The sequence below is a fragment of the Microcebus murinus genome, chromosome 2 (assembly GCF_040939455.1).
Source record: "Microcebus murinus isolate Inina chromosome 2, M.murinus_Inina_mat1.0, whole genome shotgun sequence".
Lineage (NCBI taxonomy): Eukaryota > Metazoa > Chordata > Mammalia > Primates > Cheirogaleidae > Microcebus > Microcebus murinus.
In genome coordinates, this window is record NC_134105.1 from 119,581,657 (window position 1) to 119,604,439 (window position 22,783).

General features: G+C 39.2%; 1 protein-coding gene across 1 annotated transcript in view; it reads right to left on the bottom strand.

Moving 5' to 3' along the window:
- SLC9C2 (solute carrier family 9 member C2 (putative)) overlaps positions 1 to 22,783 on the bottom strand; it is a 91,465-nt gene that overhangs the window by 53,739 nt on the left and 14,943 nt on the right. The window contains exons 5-10 of the mRNA XM_076000391.1: positions 19,639 to 19,755; positions 17,309 to 17,470; positions 13,029 to 13,128; positions 10,539 to 10,682; positions 2,991 to 3,159; positions 814 to 895 (exon numbers count right to left, since the gene is read on the bottom strand). Coding sequence (XP_075856506.1) covers positions 814 to 895; positions 2,991 to 3,159; positions 10,539 to 10,682; positions 13,029 to 13,128; positions 17,309 to 17,470; positions 19,639 to 19,755 — 774 coding nt within the window. The remainder of the gene's footprint in view (positions 1 to 813; positions 896 to 2,990; positions 3,160 to 10,538; positions 10,683 to 13,028; positions 13,129 to 17,308; positions 17,471 to 19,638; positions 19,756 to 22,783) is intronic.

A 22,783-nucleotide genomic window follows, 5' to 3' on the forward strand; every position in this document is an offset into this window, starting at 1 on the left:
AAAATTTTGCCTCATCCTACCCCTCCCCTGTCTCCCCCCCTTGACCCTACTGCCACTGATTACCTTATCTTTGATTTCTCTGCTGAATGTGTCTATTTGTGATTTTATCATATTTATGCATTTTTATTATAACAGCCTCAAATTCATTTTAGAAATAGGCAATTGTGGCAAAGCCTACTGATTATTTCCCTATATCCATTCTCTCCATCTTCCTATTACCAACAGAATATCCAAGTTTTGGCTAAGCACATGGCCAGCCAGGAAAAGATAATTTCTAGTTTCCTTTGCCCCTGTGCCCCATGACTAAGTTCTGGCCAATGGAATGTGAGTGATGAAGACATAGATAATTTCTGGAGTGTGCCCCTAAAAGAAAGCTGCTTACCCTCTCCCTCTCCACTTTCCTCTCCCTCGCCACACACCCCTCTCCCCTTTCCTTTCCCTCTCCCTCTCCACACACCCCTCTCCCCTCCACTTTCCCTTTCTAGTTAATTGGATTGTAGACATGGTGGTAGTGAGCAGGCCTCTACCATGCAGACAAGAGCAACACCTTAGGGGATGGAGGAGCAACAAAAGAAAATGAATCTGGATCTCAAGACAACCTCATGGAATCATCTCACTCTTCTGGACTTCTTGGTGGAAGGGAAAGAAAATACCTCTGTCTTATTTAAGCCTCTGTTCATTTGGTTTCTGTTAAACTGGCAGAACCAATATCCCAATTCCTTGAGCTCCATAAGAAATGTCCCCGCGACTCCCAACAATAACCTATTTGCATTATTCTCCCCAGTTAATCTGTACATAATTCACATACTTTACCTAATGTCTTGGCTGACCGAATCATCATGTATGAATTTATTCCCATAGTCAGTAATGATATTGCTTGCACATAGAATATAAACTAAAAACAAAACACATTAAATAGTTAGAACCAAAACATTAAATCTCCAAAGGTAATCATTGTTCAATTAACCACCACCAAAACTCTCTTAATCCACATTTTTGAATCCTGCCCCTGATAAGTAAGTTAAGGCCAAAGGGCTATTTTGTGGACACTGCTTGAACATAATATCCTGGGGTGGAAATTAATTTTCAATCTGAACGAGGGAAAAAATACATCGTGTAGACCCTGGGTTAAGGACACTGAGGGAAGAGCTCTCTACAGTTTCCACTCTGGGCAGCAGTCGTGCAAGGACAGCAAGGCGGCCATCACAGACATGATGGTGGCACCTACAGGGTGGGGAGAAAGCCTAGCAACAGCAGGCAGGGGTGACTGTGGGCAGGGAGGGAGGTGTGCCTGCCACCGGCATTTACTTTGGCTGTACAAGAAGCTCTGAAGGAGCAGGCAGGAGCTGTGCTGGGTCTGGGGAGGCGCCATGCAGCAGAAGAAAGACAACCACTTTTATAGGCTGTGGCTGTGCTGTTTTGTAGCCATGTGATTTGGGGCCCGTTAACCACTCTGAGCCTCATGTTCTTCACTGAAAAATGGAGTTAGTAGCAATATCTTCTCCAGAGAGTGTTTCCCAAACTTGACTGCTAACAACAATCACCTGAAGTGTTTGTTAAACATGCTGACTCCCAAGCCCCTTCTCTGCAGGTTGTGATTCTAGAGGTCACAGGGTGGAGCCAAGGGGATTCTTAACATGAGACAGAATTAAGACATACTGTAAAATGATAACTAAATGTTAGTCAACTTCTTACTGACTTGGTTTTAGGCCAATTCCTTGTATAAAAGAGAATGGAAGAAGCTCAAATGCTGGTTATTATAATTTTCCTTTGGGACAGGGTAGGACCCAAAGTCTTTGCAAAACCACAGGTTTACCAGAACTCCAAATTAATGGCCAGACATGCCCACAGATATAAATCCTCAGGAAATATGTGGTGAGGAATATGATACTCCATCAAAAAAAGCACTTCCTCTTTGGGGAGTTAGGGCACCTGAGTTCTTTTCCTATTGTGTTACATAAAGAAGGCTACTCTCTTATTTTGATTTCTCCACTTGCAAGATGGAGAGGCTGACAGTTGCTCCCAAAAAGAAAGTATTTGAAAAATACTGTACTCCTTGGGCCTTCTGGGACATGAGCAAAATAGTAAAGAACAGAAAGTCTACTGGAAATCAGATAGTATTAGGAAACCCTGTACATCTACTTCCAGATTCCTTGGTAGGGGGACAGGTGGTCTCAAGTTCCTATTATTCAAGTGGTTTTCTCCCTCCTAGAAGGAGGTTTGGGGTCTATCTGACTGGGAGGGGGTGGCAGGCTGATCCTGGGGATTTCTAGCAAGTTCTCTAACTAGTTCACACAGTACTGTCACAAACGACAAGGTACCCTAACACACAAGGTGGGCAGTGGGTGCACTGGGCTCTCTGGGTTTTGCCCAGAGTGTCAGGACCACGGATGCAGCCACTACCAAACTGCCCAGAAATCTACCGGTTAACCCACGGGAAAAAGGCTTTGAGAAAGAGTAGAAAGGAAACACAAGTTTTGTGTTTCACTATAGATAATGGAGTCTTCAGCAAGAATTTTCTAAGAAATTAATTTTTTTAATTAGCCCTAAAGACATAAATATAACTAGATCCTTACTTCAAATATTTATAAAATCTTTCTTCTCTTAGTATATTTAACTAGTGTTTCAGGTTTTTTTCTAATAGCGATAGGATTGGAATGTTCCCAATAAGGATGTCATTTTTTTTCATGCTTTCTGACAGCTATGGAAAAATAGCATTTGTGTCAGGTATTTTACTATGCATCATCTCAATCCACAACTGGAAATTGAGACTCAGCAAGGCTCAGGATTGGCACCCAATTCCATCTAACACCCAAGTCCGTAACCACTACATGACTATTGGTCCCTTTCATGCTGTCAACATAAATTTTCTACTTAAAAAAATGCGTTTTAAAATCTAATTCAAAACTGGCTAACTTTATTATTAAATACTTTGACAAGTGCTACAAAATAAGTAAAAATGAATAAGAAGAAAAAATAATTTTTCCTACCATTTGTGGTGCATCTACTTTTTCTTCAGCCAAATTATAAATATCAGGAGCCAGGAGTAAACTAACAACTCCTCTAATTCCAGAACATGTGATAACAACTCCACATCGCCAATTATATTCGTAACTCGAATGGCTCAAAATAGGGCTCACTAAGAAAATAGTAAGCAATCTGTGGAGAGAAAAATGTTAAAAATAAACAAATCACACCTTATATATGAATGTTATTCACAGCTGAAACTATGTACTAAATACTAAATTTCATAGAAAATTTTTCAGAAAAGATAAAACAATGCAGTTTATTGATAATTCATTCAAACTTCATGAGACTAATCAAATCTGCTATCTAAATTTTGCATCTAATACTCCAGTCTGGAAAAATAATGGTAGAAATTCTAAACAAATATAAGGAAGTATCATTAACACCAGTGTGTACTGCTTAGATTTGGGTAATAAACTTTTCTGCAGGGAAACCTCTTCAAAGAATGTTGACAAAATCTTTTATTCCCCAAAAAGCCATAAAATGGCTGAATTCAGAAATTAAAATGAGGGGATATGTAGATCATAACCAAAAGGTAAAATTATTGTAGACACATTAATAAACTTAACCCAACAAATTTTTCTTGAGCTCCCATAAAAATCATACACTGTCACATGAATAATTTCCATTTGTGTCACCTTATTCTCCAGATAATTTCTCTATAGGACCTTGTGCCCAAATTTAAAATCTATCTTTAGGAGATCTGCACTGAAAGAATATCAGTACTGTCATTCAAATGATTTAGAACAAATGAAACTTCAGCAAAAGTAAAATCAGACATGTTTTTAGCCTCAAAAAGTATACTGCATATCAGTTGCTCAGCTAGGAATTATGCAAGTCAGTTTTTCCTATCATTGAGAAACAGAAAATCTATAATCACTATCTATAATATATATAATTAATTTGGGCAAACTCCTCTGCCTTGCATTCAAGCTTTTTGCAAAGTGACTTTTAACCCTTTGCACTCGGATGTCGAGTGGATAATGAGAAAAAAGCAAGCGAATGCAAAGTTAACCAACCTTTTTAGCCTTACTAAATAATCTTTCCCTAAAACATCAGAGTCCAGCAAAAATAGGACAACTTATGTCATTTCCTGATATCAAAAACAGGGAAACAGTGTAGAAAAGCCTCTGAAGTCAGTCCACCTGTGTCAAATTTAGGCTTGCCATTTACCAGCTACATAAACCTAAGCAAGTTATTTAACCTGTCTCAGCTTCTTCATCTGTAAAATGAAGATGATGATAATAATACTTGTACTTGCCTCAAAGGATTATTGTGACAATTAAATTAAATGAGGCAACACTCATAGGGTTTAGAATCATGCTTTGTATGTGGTCAGCACTCAATACATGATCAATACATAATCATAATTACATATGGTATAATTGTGTGCCCATACATAATACTCAATTCGCGATGATTATTATGTCCATGCCTTCCCATTTCCTTGTCATGTCTCATCCTCTCTGAAGTGTTTTTCTCAGTAAGTCTCTATGGAAAGCCCACCCATACATTTAGGGCCCACTTAAAGATGATTCTGTCCATCAAGGCCTTTCCTCCGGTGAGATGGAGCCATTAGTTCAGTAAGATTTCTGGCACTCATTAGCCATTTGATCTTGGAGAAGGTACTTAGCTTTTCTTGGCCAATTTCTTCATCTATAAAACTGAAGTAATAATTCTCATCTCCTAGTGTTGTTATGAAGATGAAATGAGACAATAGATGTATAGCTGAGTCAAGCAATGTGCAAAAAGCCATGTATCTTTCTTTATACCCTATGACCAATCTCAGTTTGCACACAAGTTTCCATGGCAGAAAGAAATGTAAATTTTCAAATTACACAACTTAGTCTCTTCTAGTTTAAAAGATTCTTTGGATTTGCCTGGGTCTTGCCTGTGCAAATAGTCGATTCAAAGTTCCCTATAAAAAGCAGTTTCTCCTATTTCCCAAGATGTTTCCCCCTGCTCTGCATTTCCAAGACAGGGTGTGGGTATAGGAGAAAATTAACACAGCTCATGGCATCAGGGAGAAGACTGCAGAAAACTGTCTTTTGATTTAGGTGTCTTGAGCTACTTGTGTTTGACCTTTGGCCTCTGTTCGAGATACAGTGACTGGGGAGTATCCTTGGCCTATTTTTCTCAGCTAGGCCAATGCATAGTATTATAATTTCTCAGATTATCTAACTATCACCCTCTTGTCAACTAGGCCTCCCACCCACAAGCACTGCAGATCCCTGAGGTCTGCTGCCTTTCCCATTTGGCCCTAGGTTTAGATGGTCTCCCATGCAACCCTCAAACTCAGGGTCACTTTGGTGGCCCCCTCTAGCAAACTCACCAAGTATCTCTTAATTCCACACAGAGGAGAAAAGTACTTCTGAGCCTCTCCCATATCATGAAGAGATTAAGTATGAATTAAAGGCCCTAATCTCAGGTTTACTCTCTACTACCAAACCAACCATTTCTACTCAGTAGCATTAGCCCTACACTGGCCCCTGTCACCCTATGAGGCTGCATTTTCTCAGAGTTCCAAACAGGAGGTGGGATGGGGATGGGGTTGAGGTGAAATGGTATCCCCACCCGAGTCTCAACTCCCTCTAATCTCTCCCTTCCCAGCAATGGTTCTATTTCCTTTCTTGTTTTCATATCCCCCATCATCTATACTATGGCATAAAATAAAAACATAATCTTAAACTACCAAGCTTGTCTCTTGATATTTAAAAAAAGGTACTTTCAGAATTTAGCAAAGTATTCTCGTCTTCAGCAAAGCCTCGCTTTCAGGACTGTTATCTCATTGTGGGGTTTCAAAAATATTTGGAAGTCAAAAGCTGAATACAGACTCTTTCTTTATTTTGGCATTCCATTATAAAACCTTAATACTCCTTCTTTTGGCTATACAGAGGGAAGGTCTTATATGAAGAAGTTAAAAAAAAAAAAACCACCAATATATTACAGAAAGCCTACTCCCTTTTACAGAGGATATTGTGGTATTCCACCTAGGCACCCTCTTCAGGGCTGACGTATCCATCCCCCACCTGGTAGAATTTAAGGAGTTAGTGGCCCTCGTGGCTCTGTCCCTCACTGCACACTGCCCCAGCACTCAGAAACCTTCCCCACTCAAAGTTGTTTCTCTCTCAAGAGATGGCCCTTGGCCAACGGCTGCATGAGGCAGGGATACAAGGGCCTGGCCCCTTGTCTTGATGTGGGACAACTCCAAAAGCCCTCCCAACTCACAGCTTCCCGCAGCTCAGTGGAGCCTCCAGTGAAACTGTGCTGGGAGTCAGCTTGGCCCTCTGCCCCATGCTGCCTCTTCACTCACCCAATACCTTCTGCCGCCTTCTCCCAACTCTCTCTCTCATAAACTGTTTCCAGGAAACCCAACCTATGACTCCTTTGAATATGTAAATCTGGCACCGAGTGGGGTTTCCACAGAATCCCACAACTAGCTCTGAAGCTCCATAACACATTTTTTAAGCCTCCCTTATGAAGCTTATCTTTCCTTATGTTCCAGTTATTTATATACTTATCCTTCCAACTATAACCATATATATATTAGTTATATATATATGGTTATATATATTAATTTCTTTCTATTTATAGTAGAGACGGGGTCTAGCTCTTGCTCAGGCTGGTTTCGAACTCCTGACCTGGAGCAATCCACACGTACCAACGCTTCTTGAGGAGAGATACTTTCTGTGGCCCTTGAGACTTCAAACAGTAAGACCTATTGTGTTTATAAAGTGACTCCTTTTAGGCAAAGAGACATGAGGTTGCTGTTTGCCTGGAATGGAGGTGGGAGTGAGAGATCCCACCAGAGACCCCTGGAAAAAAGCACCACATTCTTTGGCTTCTCAGTTGAAAGGCCACTTATGTTTTTAAGGCAAGTTTGCATAGCTGTACAGGCAAGAGACCTGGAAGTAGAACTGGCTAAACTAGTATCCTCTGCCTCCAGACTAAAAAGTTGCTAGGAAACAGTGTCTCTATGCCACCCTCAGTTTGGGGCACTGGGGAGGAGGAAGAGAAAGAGAAGATATGGGAGAACACTCCCTAACTGTAAGCAGAGGTGACTGGCATGCTGTTTTCCCACTAAAGTGAAAGCCTGAATAATTCCTATAGATCTAAAGTCAGAGGCTCAAAGGAGAGAGGTTCAGGGTCGGAGAACCTTGCCAGAGAAATGTGGGGTCCTACTGATGACTGCAGTATGAATGGGAAGTCAGGAGTATCACCAACCCGAGGGAGTTGGATACGACAGAGTCCTGACTAGAGCCCCTGTCCAGAGAGCAGCCTTCAAGGACATCAACTACTGGTGCCAGAACAGTACTGGCCAGATAAAAGAAGATCACTAGTCCCTTCCCATTGCCACCATGACTGGCCAATTGTACGTGAACAACATCAACCACTTCCACCCGTTCCCATAAGGACTTAAGAACTGACCAACCACATAAGGAATCCACCCCGCCACCAACATTTTTAGTGTCAACCCAAAGGTTGAAAAGAACAGTATCAGAGGCGGCGTCATATATGTATATAACACACTAAACTGTAACTAACTGGCTGGAGAAGTCACTGCATTGAAATGAATTTACCTAATTGTATGTAAACTAAATCCACCAAGGTCCACTTCACAGTCACATAGTAAAGCCAGTTCTAAAACTAGAAACTTATTTTTTGAATACTAAGATCTGGGCACTATTATAATAGGTATTAAGTCATATGCCCCATATATATAGGACTTAAAGAAGTCCCAATAACTCTATGGGGAAAAAAATTCATTGAGGTCATACATGTCACTGTCCCAATCAGAAACTGGCCCACGTGCCCAATGGCTACTGAAGAAAATTCGGAGCTCCCTGTAAGTGTTGACTTCAACATCAAAGAGGCCAAATTAAACTTTGACAAGGTGGAAATTGATTATACTTTCTTTCCTAAGTTTGTAACTTATCAAAGCCAAATCCTGAAGTCTGAATAATTTTAAGATACCTTTGAATGAGTTTCATATTTTTTATTTTTCTGACTATCAAAAATGCAAATAACCTCACAAATTCATAGCTTTCAGTCTACTTTGAAAGGCTGTCAATTTTAAATACCCTTTAAAGTCTTGCCACATAATAAAGTTTATTAACAGATTAGTAACAATTTTCTATTAGTCTTAAAAATACACACATCGAGGGTAAGTGATTTTATAAAAGGTAAGTACAAGATTCTCCACAATTCACACCCCTCAGTAGTTGGGCATTTTGGTGGTTTCTAACTTTTCATCACTATGACTGTAACTACAATGAAGACCTTTTGAATAAATCATTGTCTACATTTTCTAAAAAATTTTTAACAGCTTTATTAATATATAAAAATCTGCACATATGTACTTAATGTATATAATGTGATGAGTACATTGTTTACATTTTTAATAATCACATGCTTAGAATGGACTATGAACATTTATAAGATTCTTGATAAAATTTATTTAGTCGTTCAACGAATATGTATAAAAATTCTATTCCAGAATACCTAAGGATAGTGTAGAGACCAGGACAGCTGATTCCTGCCCTCAAGGATTACAGTATGCTGGGGAGACAACCATTAAATCGTCAACTGTGCAAGTAAGCATTCTGTCATACTTGCCTGAAGTGCTACCAAGGAGAATCACACAGTTGCAAAGAGCGTGGCAGGGCGGAGCCCAGCCTGGTGGTGGCGGGCGGCAGGGGCAGGAGGCAGTGAGGCTCTCCCTGAGGGAGTATCGCTTATTCTGACATCTGCAGGATGAAAAGGCATCCAGGCCAAGGGTGAAGGGCAGCAGGAGGACAGCTTGGAAGGGCCCTGAAGGGACAAGTTGTCTGAGGGACTTGGAAGAAGTTCTGTGTGTCTGGACTGAAGACAGAAACGGGCAGAGAGGCATTTGAGGTGGCTGGTGAGGGGGGCAGGGGCACTGTCCAACAGTGTCTAGCATCCTGAGAAAATATGGATAACCATAATAATAGTAAAAAATTAACTTTACTGGCCGGGCGCGGTGGCTCACGCTTGTAATCCTAGCACTCTGGGAGGCCGAGGCGGGCGGATTGCTCAAGGTCAGGAGTTCAAAACCAGCCTGAGCGAGACCCCGTCTCTACTATAAAAATAGAAAGAAATCAATTGGCCAACTAATATATATATATAAAAAAATTAGCCGGGCATGGTGGCTCGTGCCTGTAGTCCCAGCTACTCGGGAGGCTGAGGCAGTAGGATTGCTTGAGCCCAGGAGTTTGAGGTTGCTGTGAGCTAGGCTGATGCCACGGCACTCACACTAGCCTAGGCAAGAAAGCGAGACTCTGTCTCAAAAAAAAAAAAAAAAATTAACTTTACTGAGCATTTACTATGTGCCAAGCATGGTGCGAAACTCTTGTACTTGCATTACCTCATTTAATCCTCATAGCAACCCTCTGAGATAGTTCTATTATTATGCCCATTCTACAGATAAGTAAATTGAAACTTGGACTAAATATTTGCCCAAAGTCACACAGACACAAAGCTCACAGGCGTGGGAGATGGGATTTGGACCCAGAAATATACTTGGGAGGAATGACTAATTAAATTTAAAAATGATTTTTTAAGATGTCCAGACAGAGAGCCAGAGAAAAGATAAGATGGTCACTGATTTGACAGCTGCATAGGTACAGCAGGCCAGCACTGATGTCAGGCCAGCACTGATGTCAGGCCAGCCCCGATGGGGTAGGGGATGGGGGGGCACACAGGACTGTGTACATGTTCTTCTGGGTGAGATTAACTATCCGAGTTGCATGCAGTGCCTCTGAGTCAGCAGATGCAGGTTTCCATGAGCACATCTTATAAGGCAAGTTCCCTTGGCCGCTACCCTGAGCTTTCAGAGACACTGTCATGAATTCTTAGGAAAGACACAACTATCACTAGTGGGCGATGGCATTTTGGAAGACGCATGCTCATGAAATCAGGTTTCAATCCCAACTCTACCCTTACAAGTTGGTTGACTCTAGGCAAGTTTTTAAGCTCTCTGTGAAATGATGTGGTAACACTTACCTTGCAGGGTTGTGTTCACACCAATGGCATATAGTCCCTGGTGAGTATTTAATAAATGGCTTTATCATAGCTATTGATGATAGTTAATGATAGTGAAAGTCAAGAAAAAATGTTAAGAGCCATGAATCTGGTCTAGTGGTGCTCAAACTTTAACCACCAAGAGAGCAGGTTAAAACTGTTTCCTGGATCTTGTCTTTAGAGATTCAATTCAGTAGGTTGGGATGGGCCCATGAATTTGCATTTCTGTCAAGCTTATGAGTGATGCCAATGCTGCTGGTCCATCCTTTCTCATTTTATGGATAAAATATTGAAAAATAAACACTTACCCCAAGTTGCACAGCAAGTTTATTGTCAAGGCCTTGACAACAATGCAAGTTTCCTGACTGCACGTCTGGAGCACTTTTTGCTATACCCGACTGATTCCCAATTCTAATTCTGGGCTTGACAACCTAAGTTCAGTAAAACAAACTTTAAAATATAATTCTTACCTAGCCAAAGTCACTGTTATAAATAAGATGAACGTGAAAGCTATGGTGTAAAATGTATAATACTTGGTTTCTCCACATCCAATCACAATGCCAAAGAAAGTATATATTAAATGTTGGTATACAGATGAAAACATTATTAAGAACCTAGGATGAATGAAAAGGAAATGACATTTTTAAGCAATGTATTTTAAAACTATTTTCCTTTTCACATAAAATCATATATCTTATATTACCATTCTTGTCTTAGCAGAGGCCTTTGTCTCTGTTATAGTAACATTTAAAAGTATTTTGTTGGGTCTGAAAACACCCAGTTCCACATTCTCCAATACTCTCATCATACCAATACCCATGGGCTGCTTCTCACAGCAGAATAATAAGAGCAAGGCAGAAAAATGAGGAACTCCCCAAGTTGATAATTTATCCGTTTCTCTGTGATTAGCTGGCAGCGTATCAACTGTTAGATCTGCCACAGCTAAACCCAGAGCCGTGGTTGCTGCAAAGAGGTACCTGGTTAACCTTGACTTTGCCATAACTGACAGGATCATCTCAATGTCTTCTGCACAACTTCTCCTTCTGTGACTTGCATGTCCTCTTAGTCCTTACTTTGAAAGCCTCTCCTGTCTGCTTTCCCATCTACTGAACTCCTAAAAGTCTCATAAGACTAACTCTAAATCCTATGTTGTCCATGAAACCACCTTAAGCACTCTTCTGAATCCCTACAGTGCCAAATGTCTGCACTACCATGGTTTTTACACAGAAGAAAAAATTAAAATCATCCAGATTGCATCCCAAATATCTACACGCCCAGCCCCACCCCAAGAGATTCTTACTGAGTGACCAGAGCCCAGTGGTGAGGGCACTGGCTGAGGCCTCAGCAGAGCACGTGTTCTGCTCTGTGTCTGGTTCCATGTCAGGGCCAGGTCTGAGATCTACAGGCAGATCTCAAGGCCTCCTGTCTCTCGATTGTCCCTCTTGAGACTTTCCCCTTCAGCCTACTAGGTGAGTGTGTCTGCCCATAAACCAGTGTCCTTATAGGTGGGTCTCAAGAGCTACACTCAGAAAGAAGTATTAGAAAGCCTCATTTTCACTGCAGATATAAACCACGTTCTCTGATACAGCATTACCCCAATCAAGGAGATCCTTGATTCTTTGGGTGATTCCTCTCTCTTGATTCATCTGCTTCAGAACTCCTACAGGGCAAGGGCATGAGTTGGGGGACCCCAAACTCCAATGCGTAGTTTTCTGAAAATTCAGAAGTCATGGCATAACTGAGTGAGTTGAATACTTTTTAAAATCTCTCCACAGGACCTAAAAAAATGCCTTACGTATTGTAGGATCCCAATAAATACATAATTATTCACATGCACCATTAGTTTCTTATATAAATATGTCTGCCAGTTAACAATGAGTCCCTTCTGAGCAGGGTCTTATTTTCATAGCCCCAAACCTAAGATGCAACATCCACACTACAGCAGACATTTAGAAAGGATTGGCTGAATGAGTAAAAGAATAAACAATTGAGAGAATAAAATAGGTAATTTATAATGATGCTGACAGAAAACACGACTGAGTTCAGGAACTTCTCCAAATTCAGACACAACACCAAGTGTATGTTCTGTGAACTAATTATTTCCAAGCTTCTGGATTCTAAATATCAGTAAAGTTAATTATTCACAGACACACAAAACTGGGATAGCTATAGGTGCCAATTTGATTTTTTATTTTGCTAAGTAGAAAAAGAAAGTACCATCTTCTATCACTGGAATTTCATAAAAGAAGGGACATTCTGAGCAACAAAAAAGCACAAAGGACATAATTGAAAGGAATGGATAGTCCTTTACATTAAATAAGTTCATTTTCATGGGAAAACTCAGGATTATGGCTTATTTTTCTCATTTCGACATTTGTTTCCATCTGACATGAGAATCTCGACACCAGACTATGATTTGGTGCCTAGTGATTCTGAACCAATTCTGTAACTCATCATAGTCTCTCAGAGAATGGCTAATGTATTGTCTGAGAAGATAGGCAAATGGTTTTCCCTCTGTGCAGAGATGTACACGTGACAATTTGCGTCACCAGGAGTAAAGGGTAGGTAGAAGTTTTGCTGATGTCGCATTTTTTTGCTACTTCTCTTTTCCAGCTTTTCCCATAATAGTATACTGTCATTCAGGTATGTTATGAAGGAAACAAAAAGTCTTTACTTTTTTAAATCTCCACAATTCAAAGTAAAATTTTAGCAGAGAGTTGTGTATATTTAAAAGCACTATGGTCTTCGAGCCACCGATCCTTTATTTATAACAGGAATATCAACTAACATCAAAAATTATTGGTACCTTAAACCCTTTAAAGACAACTGATAGCAAAATTTAAAATTTAAAGGTAGAAAAAAATTACACAAAGGGAGTTTTATTGATGTCCATGAAAGCGAAACTCCTTATGCACTAAACTTCTATGAGATCTATACCAAGTATGTAATAGGAAACTTACTTAGTAATTATGAACTTGATCTTCGGTTTAAAGGTTAAGGAATCTAAATTCAGTCCTACAGTGACTAAAGCAACAATGCCTGACATTCCCAAAAATTCCACTGGGGAGAAAAAAAATGAATAAAATTAAATGCATTTAAATCTGCACACTGAGGTACTTTATCTTGAGTGAAGAATTGGTAGGAAACTTAAGAGTAGCAGTTCTTGTAAAGTTGCTTCAAGGGATTGGCCTAATCCAGTAGATCAGGGGATGGCAAACTTCTTCTGTAAAGGGCCAGATTGTAAATATTTAGTCTTTGTGGGCCATATGGTGCCTATTGCAACAGCTCAAGTCAACTGTCGTAGTGCAAAAGCAGCCATAGATAATATGTAAATGAATGAGTGTCCAATAAAACTTTATTTACCAACACTGAAATTTGAATTTCACATAATTTTTACATGCCACAAAATAGTCTTCTTTTGTTTTGTGTCTTTAGCCCATTTTGAAATGTAAAAACCATTCTTAGCTAACAGGCTGCACAAAAATAGGCAGATTTGCCCCATAGGCTGCAGCTTGCCAACCCCTGCTGTAGACGATTGTTGACAATCGGGCTAAGGGAAAAATAAATTTAATAGCCCTCAAGGCACTCCTTAAGCACCTCATTCACATTGCACTACATGTGCTAGCAGTTATGGGCCAAACTCAGTGTTACCTGGGTGACTGCAGTTCCTGAAGCCCGCTTTTCTTATACCTGATACAGCCCTCCCTAATTAAAGTTATAATTCACTGGGCTCTAAACAAATGTGTAAATGTAGGCTGAGGCAGGAAAACCATGCCTGAAGAATGTTGAATACCATAAATACCAACAGTCGTAGGCTGCAGAGTCATCAAATAAATAGCACATTTTAAAAAGTCAGACAGAAAGGAAGAGAAAGAACGTGAAAGGGAGGAATGGAAGAGCTTTGGGGCAGGGCACACAGAGCTGGCTGCTCTTGGAATGTGACCCTCTCCTTTCTTCATTAGTGCCCCTGCATTCATGAAATAAGTGTAAAATAGTCATGCTTCACACAGTTGTTGTGAAGATTGAATTAAAGAACACAAAAAGTGCTTGGCACACTTTTAAAGCAATGAATAAATGATAATATTATGCTATTAATTGTTTATATCTAATCACTTTATTGCTTAGTAAATTAAAATTGTTTATTAATTTAAAGAGGATTTTATTATTCCTTTGCTTCTCTAATCACCTGAGTTCGACTTAGGCTTCTTTTTATCTACTTATTTAAGTGAATTTAACTTAAATAACCAATGACAGCTTGTCACGGTGGTTTGGGCCTTCGTCACAGCTACGCTGGAGGCTGAGGCAGAGGATCCCTTGAGCCCAGGAGATCAAGGTTTATAGGGAACTGTGATCATGGCTGTGACTGACCACTGCACTCCAGCCTGGGCAACATACCAAGACCCTATTTTTAGTCTCTAAAAAAGTTATTAATTAATAATCAATGATAGTAAAACCAATGGTACTGCAAACTGTGAAGACAGGGAAACCGCCTCTCAAAATACTTATTTCCAATTCTCTATAATTAGTATCTTATAAACAAGGAACAGCCCAGTCACAGGCAAGAAAGAGTTTCGTGGTTTGTAGACTTTTAAAATGGTAATAAAACTGACTAAAAGTCCTCCTGCTTTTTATTATCTCCATTCCCCAGAAATTCTAAGTAATGTCACTTGATAAAACATCGCCCCCTGCTAGGACGGACACTCCCCTTTCCCCATCTTGGAATGCCTCTAGCCTAGACTTTTATATAACTCACATTCTTTCACGGATTATACACCAACACTCTTAAAGTGCCTCTTGTACACTAAATTCAAACTTTTTCCATGGGCTGATATAGCAATATTCCTAGGTGTGTCACCTGCCAACCAACCAAGTCCCAGAAGCACTGCCTCCTTTGTCGTGTTGCAATGTCTGTGCAATTTTGTGACTATATTATTTCATGAAAAAGAAAGAATGTCTTGATACGAGTGGAGTGATTTGTAAAAGTTTGGGTTTCTTGAATTTAACACAGTAGCAACAAAAATGGAAAATACTACACGTGCCTGGAGAGGTGACTCTCTAACCTCAAACTGATGTTCTCTAGACTTTATTAGTGAAGTTTATTCATTTATTAGTGAAGGAAAAGAACAAAAATAGGTAACCGTGACAGAAACATTAACATCAGAGAATGTGAAGTGAGAATTTTACCTCTGTTTTAGCTTTCTGGCAATGGAACTCCTAACCAGTGCCTGTTTCTGACTTTGCTGTCAGGAACTTATTAAGTGTAAAAGACTTCCTGAGGTGGTTTTTAAATTCCTGATTAAACAAAAGAAATGTATTGTCTCACAGTTCTGGAGGGTAGAAGTCCAAGATCAAGGCGTGAGCAGGTTAGGTTTCTTCTGAGGGCCGTGATGGAGAACCTGCTCCAGGCCTCTCTCCTAGCATCCGGCAGCCTCAGGCATTCCTTACCTTGTAGCTGCCACTCTCCCTGTGTCTTTACATCAGCTTCCCTCTCTCTATGTGTGTCTGGCCCTGTGTACAAATTTCCCCTTTTATAAGGGACCCAGTCATATTGAATTAGGTGCCATCCTAATGACCTCATCTTGATCATCTGCAAAGTCCCTATTTCTAAATAAGGTCACTTTCACAGGTACTGGGGGTTAGGATTTGAGGGGACACAATTCAAACTGTAATAGGAGGCTACCTAGCAAGCTTTCTTTCTGAGTAGGGGCACAGTGCTGCCTTGAAACTACAAAGAATCATTGGCCAAAATCAGTCCTGACACAAGAGTCCTGACTTGGGGATATATGAGGGCTGTCCAGAAAGCATACAGCCATTATTAATACTATTTTTCACATCACATGGCTAGGTACTTTCCAGACAGCCCTTGTGTGTAAGCCTGAGTGGTTAATGCTAAATTGCTACCTTCTCTCAGTGATTCACACCCTGCAATAAGTCTTACCTAAACACATGCAACCAAAATAAAGATATTTCCTCTCTGCTGGTAGTATATACAATCTCGGAAGCATAATATCTAGAGAAGATCATCAATCTCTTTAAGGCCAATACTTAGAGACCTTGTACCTGCTCAGAAAAGTCAATTGTTACATTTTCAGTAATTGTGGGAGCCAGTTGTTGACCAAAGCTATCCTCGATATCAGCCATGGTGGGTGAATTTATACATAAAAACTGGCAAACATTACAAATCAGAACTTTTCTTTCACCTCAAGAAAGACTAGAACCAAGATTCAGGCTCAGTTCTCTACACTCTATTAAGTCAAGAGTAGCTCATTTGTTTAAAGATTGTATACTCTACAGCTGTGTGAATTAAACACAGAAATCAGCTGTAAATATTTTACGATACTGTTTAGCACAAAATAATTAGACCTCATAAGGTTTAAATATATTTTTGGTAAACATTTCATTTGCAGTGAATTGAACTGAACTGATCAAGCTTTTTGGTTGTATACCCAAATGAGCATAAGGAATCCATACTGCTTAACTATATGACATCTTTATCCCAACTTGAAAAGTTGTATATCAGGACTGGGAGTCTTCTAATGTGGAAATGATGCTAAAAGACTCAGGAACCCCACCCTATCCCCCTGCCCTCAATTCACACCCCCATACATCTGATAAGAGGATGCCAAGCATTGACTGAAAGTGCCTCCCTTTTGCAGAAGTAAAGGGGAAGTGAATCTACATTTATTGACTGCCCTACTTTAAGCTCAGTAGGTGTTCTCATAAATGTTTAAAACCAGCTTTGGGGGCGGGGCATGGGGGAAGAAGCCCTAATTTGTAGTGTTGTAGTGTCTTCCAATTTCTATAGCGTAAAGACTCCCACCGTGGCCAATTTCAAACTACCAACGTGATGTCACTTGAACACAGAGATGGAAAGAGACATACATAATCATCTGCAGCAGGATCAGCAGGTCAGAGCAGGAATGAGCTCAGTGTTGATTCCTCTTCCAGGAGACTGACTGCCAGTGACTATATATAATGTCAAAGGTAAAGCTCAAAAAGAATAAGAGGGTAATCACAGAGAGGAGTGCAAGGGAAGGGACATGTAGTTGAAATAAAGAGGATATTAAGAGAGACCAGGAACGAGAGAGAGCTGGCAGTAAGACAACATGACAAGACACACAGAGGGGCCACAAAAAGGAGGAGATGTTGGAAAGAAGTAACTGGATTCAAGATCAGGAAAAAATAAAAATATGTAAAGCTTACTTTAAGGACAGCATTTTTGTATTTGTTTTTGCCTTACCAATGTAGAAAGTCAGGTACACCATTGAAAAGCAGAGAATGATATCAGTCAGTGTATTGCTAAAAAGGTCAGTCAATATAAACTGAATGATTTTTGCACACCAAAATCCACATATTATGCTTCCAAAAATGTCCAAGCTGAGTCCCGTGACTACATGCAACGCTAGGGAAAAAAAAAAAAAAAAAAGAAGGAAAGAGAAAATAAGAAACAAAAGGTTGAATGTTTGGGACTGTGCACTTTGGTTTGCTCTTGAGATTTTGAGTGGGTGCCTCATTCTGCAGCAGATGGGAGTGTCTCTGGAAAGTCTGGCAAAAGAGGCTCTCTATCCTTCCCTTACAGTCTGCAGTTTGCTTGAGGTTTACTTATCCAGGGACAGAAGATTCAAATGTCCTCAGGAGACAGGCAAGGAGTATAAATGTAAAAAACTGTGACAAACTGGAGAGTGAATGTCCAAACAAAAGACATCCAAATTTAAAATTATTATAAATGGCCCAGTGCGGTGGCTTACACCCCTAACCTTAGCACTTTTGGAAGCCAAAGCAGGAGAATTGCTTGAGGCCAGGAATTCAAGACCAGCCTGGGCAGCACAGCAAGGCACTCTCCCCATCCCCCACCGTCTCTACAAAAAATTTAAGAAATTAGTCAGCCATGGTGGCGCACACCTGTAGTCCCAACTACTCAGGAGGCTAAGGCAAGAGGATCACTTGAGCCCAGGAGTTGGGGTTGCAGTGAGCTGTGATCTCACCACTGCATCCAGCCTGGGTGACAGAGCAAGATCTTGTCTCAAAAACAAAACAAAATAAACAAAAAATGTTATAAACTATGTTAGGGCCAAGCAAACCATGCCCAGGGTCCCTGCCAACCTACAATCAGTTCATGATCCCTGCCACCAGCCCAGGGGGCTCTTGGACAATGAAGATGCGAAATGTCCATTAACCACCATAACTGGGAGCACTAGGGACATTAGTGGGTAGGTATCAGGGTAGTCCTAAAAAACTAAATCCTAGGCCGGGCGCTGTGGCTCACGCCTGTAATCCTAGCTCTTGGGAGGCCGAGGCAGGCGGATTGCTCAAGGTCAGGAGTTCAATACCAGCCTGAGCAAGAGCGAGACCCCGTCTCTACTATAAATAGAAAGAAATTAATTGGCCAACTGATATATATATAAAAAAAAAAAATTAGCCGGGCATGGTGGCGCATGCCTGTAGTCCCAGCTACTCGGGAGGCTGAGGCGGGAGGATCACTTGAGCCCAGGAGTTTGAGGTTGCTGTGAGCTAGGCTGACGCCACGGCACTCACTCTAGCCTGGACAACAAAGTGAGACTCTGTCTCAAAAAAAAAAAAAAAAAAAAAAACTAAATCCTAAATGACAAAAATTGTTGCACCCACAAGCTCCCTCACTGAAAAGCACTGCAAACCCCTCCTAATTCAGTAATATTTATTTTTCCTTTGGACACCTTCCTTTTGCAACTATTGCAAAAGGACATCAGGAGGACACCTTTTCCCCCTTCATGCTGTGTTTCCCCCACTTTCTTCTCTATTAATACCACACTTGGAAACCTAGCAAGGCAACAAGCTCCATCTCCCAAAGAGTTTTTGCCACAGGAATCTGGTTATTGTCATTTCTAGGACCAGACTCTCCAGGACTGCATGAACCATTCTGCTTTCATCCTCAGATTTAAATCCAGGACCACACCATTTCTTAACAAGTACTCACTGAAATTCAGATTGGTCCAAAAGAAGTAAATCTGAGGGAGATGACACAATTGTGCATGTGTGCATATGTGCATTTATGCATATTGAGAGAGATGAAATCATTAACGTTCTTTCTCCCTTAATTTCCAAGAAAACAAATACAGTCATAACTCTGATATCCATGGGGGATTGGTTCCAGAAGCCCCTAAGGATACCAGAATTGCATGTGCAAGTCCCTGATATAAAATGACAGAGTATTTGTATATAATCTACAGCACATACTCCTGTATACTCGATTTAAAAGTATAATGATTTAAATCTCTAGATTACTTATAATACCTAATATAATGTAAATGCTATATAAATAATTGTTATACTGTATTGTTTTTTAATTCATATTTTTTTGTTGTATTGGGTTTTGTCGTTTGTTTGTTTTCTAAAACTTTTCCTTCTGTGGTTGGTTGAGTCTTCGGATATAGAAGGCTAACTATAATTGGTTTTCTTGGCACCTGATATATCATTTTAATTGGTCCAAAAGTAAGGTATAGGGAAAGCAGCAAAGACATCTTAAATGTATTTTAATTTTAAAATTAAAATGAATGATTTTAGAAAATATACAGACAGAAAAAATGCTCTTACCCCTAAACTTAGAAATATGTATTGGGTTGCTTCGAAAAATTCCAAAAAGAATAGATGTGAAGCCACAAATGATCAATGATTCTCCTCTAATGATATCAATATATATTTTAGAAAAGCCTGGAAAAGGAAACACAAAATATAAATGATGTTCTTGCATGAGAAACAAACAAAAGATGGGATAGGATAGGAAAAAAAAAGAAGAAGAAGGAAAAGAAAGTAACATGACTGGGATGGGTCTGAAAGAAAACGACAATCACCATTTTTAAATTTCTCCATTTTGCCTCTGTATTTCCAATGGCAAAGGAACATGGCCATAGCACTCCTTGCATTGCTCATTGAGCTTCAAAAAGAGGCACATATGTCTCAAGATACCACATGTAGCTTGAATCAGACTCCAAAACAATCTCATTTTAGAAGTACAAAATATGATCCAGCAGTTCTACTCCTAGGTATATACCCAAGTGAACTGAAAATGTATGTCCACACAATGATTTGTACATAAATGTTCATAACAGCATTATTCACAATAGTCAAAATGTAGAAACAACACAATGTCCATCAGCTGATGAACAGATAAATATGTAGTACAGCCCTACAATGGGGCATTATTCCTCCACAGAAAGGAATGAAGTACTTATTGATACATGTTACAATGTGAACCTTAAAAACATTACACCAAGTGAAAGAAGCCAGATACAAAAGCCACAGATTCTATGTTTTGATTTATATGAAATATCCAGAAAAAAACAAATACATAGAGAGCAAAATAGGTTAGCAGTTGCCAGAGGCCTGAGTAGATGCCACATCCAAATTTCCATCTGATATCATTTTCTTTCTACTTGAAGGACTTCCTTTAACATTTTTTGTAGTGCAAGTCTGCTGGTGATAAATTCTTTCAGTTTTTGTATGTTTAAGAAAGTCTTTATTTACTTTGCTTTTGAAAGATATTTCACTGAATTTAGAATTCTCAGATGGCAATATTTTTCTTCTAGTACTCTAAAAACATTGCTACACCATATTCTGGTTTGCATTGTTTCTGAAGCGAAGTCTGTTATTATTTTTGTTCCTCTAAATATAACATGTCTTTTTTTCTGGCTACTTTAAAATTTTTCTCTTTATCACTGGTTTTAAGGAATTTGATTTTTATGTACCTTGATGTAGTTTTCTTTGTGTCTCTTGGGCTTGGTGTTTATTGAGCTTCTTGAATTTGCAGCTTTAATTTTTTTTTTTATTTCGGCTTATTATGGGGGTACAGATTTTAAGGTTTCCCTTTCCCCCCTCCCCCCACAAGTCTGAGTCTCCAGCATGACCATCCCCCAGATGGTGCACATCTCACTCATTATGTATGTATATACCCACCCCCTCCCCCCTCCCCCCTGCCCAATACCCTATTACTGTAGTACCTATGTGTCCACTTAGGTGCTGCTCAGTTAATACCAGTTTGCTGGTGAGTATATGTGGTGCTTGTTTTTCCATTCTTGGGATACTTCACTTAGTAGTATGGGTTCCAGCTCTAACCAGGAAAATATAAGATGTGCTATATCACCGTTGTTTCTTAGAGCTGAATAGTACTCCATGGTATACATATACCACATTTTATTAATCCATTCTTGGATTGTTGGGCACTTGGGCTGTTTCCACAGCCTTGCAATTATGAATTGTGCTGCTATAAACATAAAATTTAGAAATGTTTTCATCAATATTTCTTCAAATATTTTTCATTCCTCCCTCTACTTTCTTTTGGGGATTCATACATTAGGTCATTTGAAGTTGTCTAAAGCTCACTGATACTCAGTTCATTTTTTCCAGTCTTTATCTCTGTATTTTATTTTAGGTACTTTCTATTGTTATGTCTTCAAGTTCACTAATTCTTTCTTCTGCAGTACCTAATCTGCTATTATTAAGACAAATTACAATCATCTCATCTTACTACTTATTACCAACTTTGACTATGACAGAAGGCACAAAAATATTGGTTAAACACATTGGGAGATTATTGGCACATTTGATTTGTCTGGTAAAGAAATCCTTTAATTCTTCTCTTAGATTCAGTAAGTTAACTGGGGCAAGTGAAGTACAAGGTTTGGTATAGAAAGTTTTGGATTTGATTTATACTTATTTTTAATAGTAAAATACCACAAGAATTACTCTCTACATTCTTTATTGGCTTAACATGAAACTGCCCTATGTTGATTCATTGTAAGACCTGGAAAAGGAAAGAATCAAACAAAAACCTCTATAATTTCATGACCCTGATATAACATTGAAGTTTTTTTCTGAGCATATAATTCTTTTTATTCAATTGAGATCATACTAAAACTTTGTATTTTCTTCTTTTATAAGATCCTCTTCCAGGTTTGCTTTCAAATAAAAATTATTTGAGTCCTATGTGATCTTTTAAAACAGGTAATGAATAGACAAGTTCCTTTTAACTTCTTTATGAACATCCGCTACATTTTTCAGTGAGCCAATCCATCTCAGATTTAGGTTGTACAAGTTTTACAATGCACCTCATCTAAAGAAGCACCATTAACATTGTAAAAGCTGTAGTTTTGTATATTATGATAATTTAAGGCATAAGGCAAAAAGTAGTTGTTCCTTTAAAAAATTAATATATTATGACAATTAGATAGAAGTAAATTGCTTTGAAGGACCATTTATCTAATTTACACAAAGGAACCATATGGTGGTCCTAAGTGAGAGTGATTTTCCACATAAAAACAATTCAAATTTGTCTTACTAGGAAAAAATGCTACTGGATCCGGAACTCATGTACTAACTGAGTGTTATTGACATAAAGAAAATATCAATTAAGAGCCAGCCGAATACCTTCATTAGTTTTGTCTTAAAGAAATAGAAGACTTTCTACTGCTCTTTTGAAAAAAAAATTTAATATTGAAACTGCAATAAATAACATTGATAATTTATTATAACGATTTACAGTCAAGAGATTGCAGAAAAAGGGAGTGGCACAAGCATGAGGTAATAAAGCAAGGGCCCATACAAATGGCTAAAAGAGAAAGATAGGTAAAGGAAAGACAGAAAAAAATTGTATGCAGGGGAATAATGAGAAAAAAGAGAACAGGATCATACTCTTTGAGAAACATAATTACCTTGAAACAATTTCGAACATCAACACAAAAAG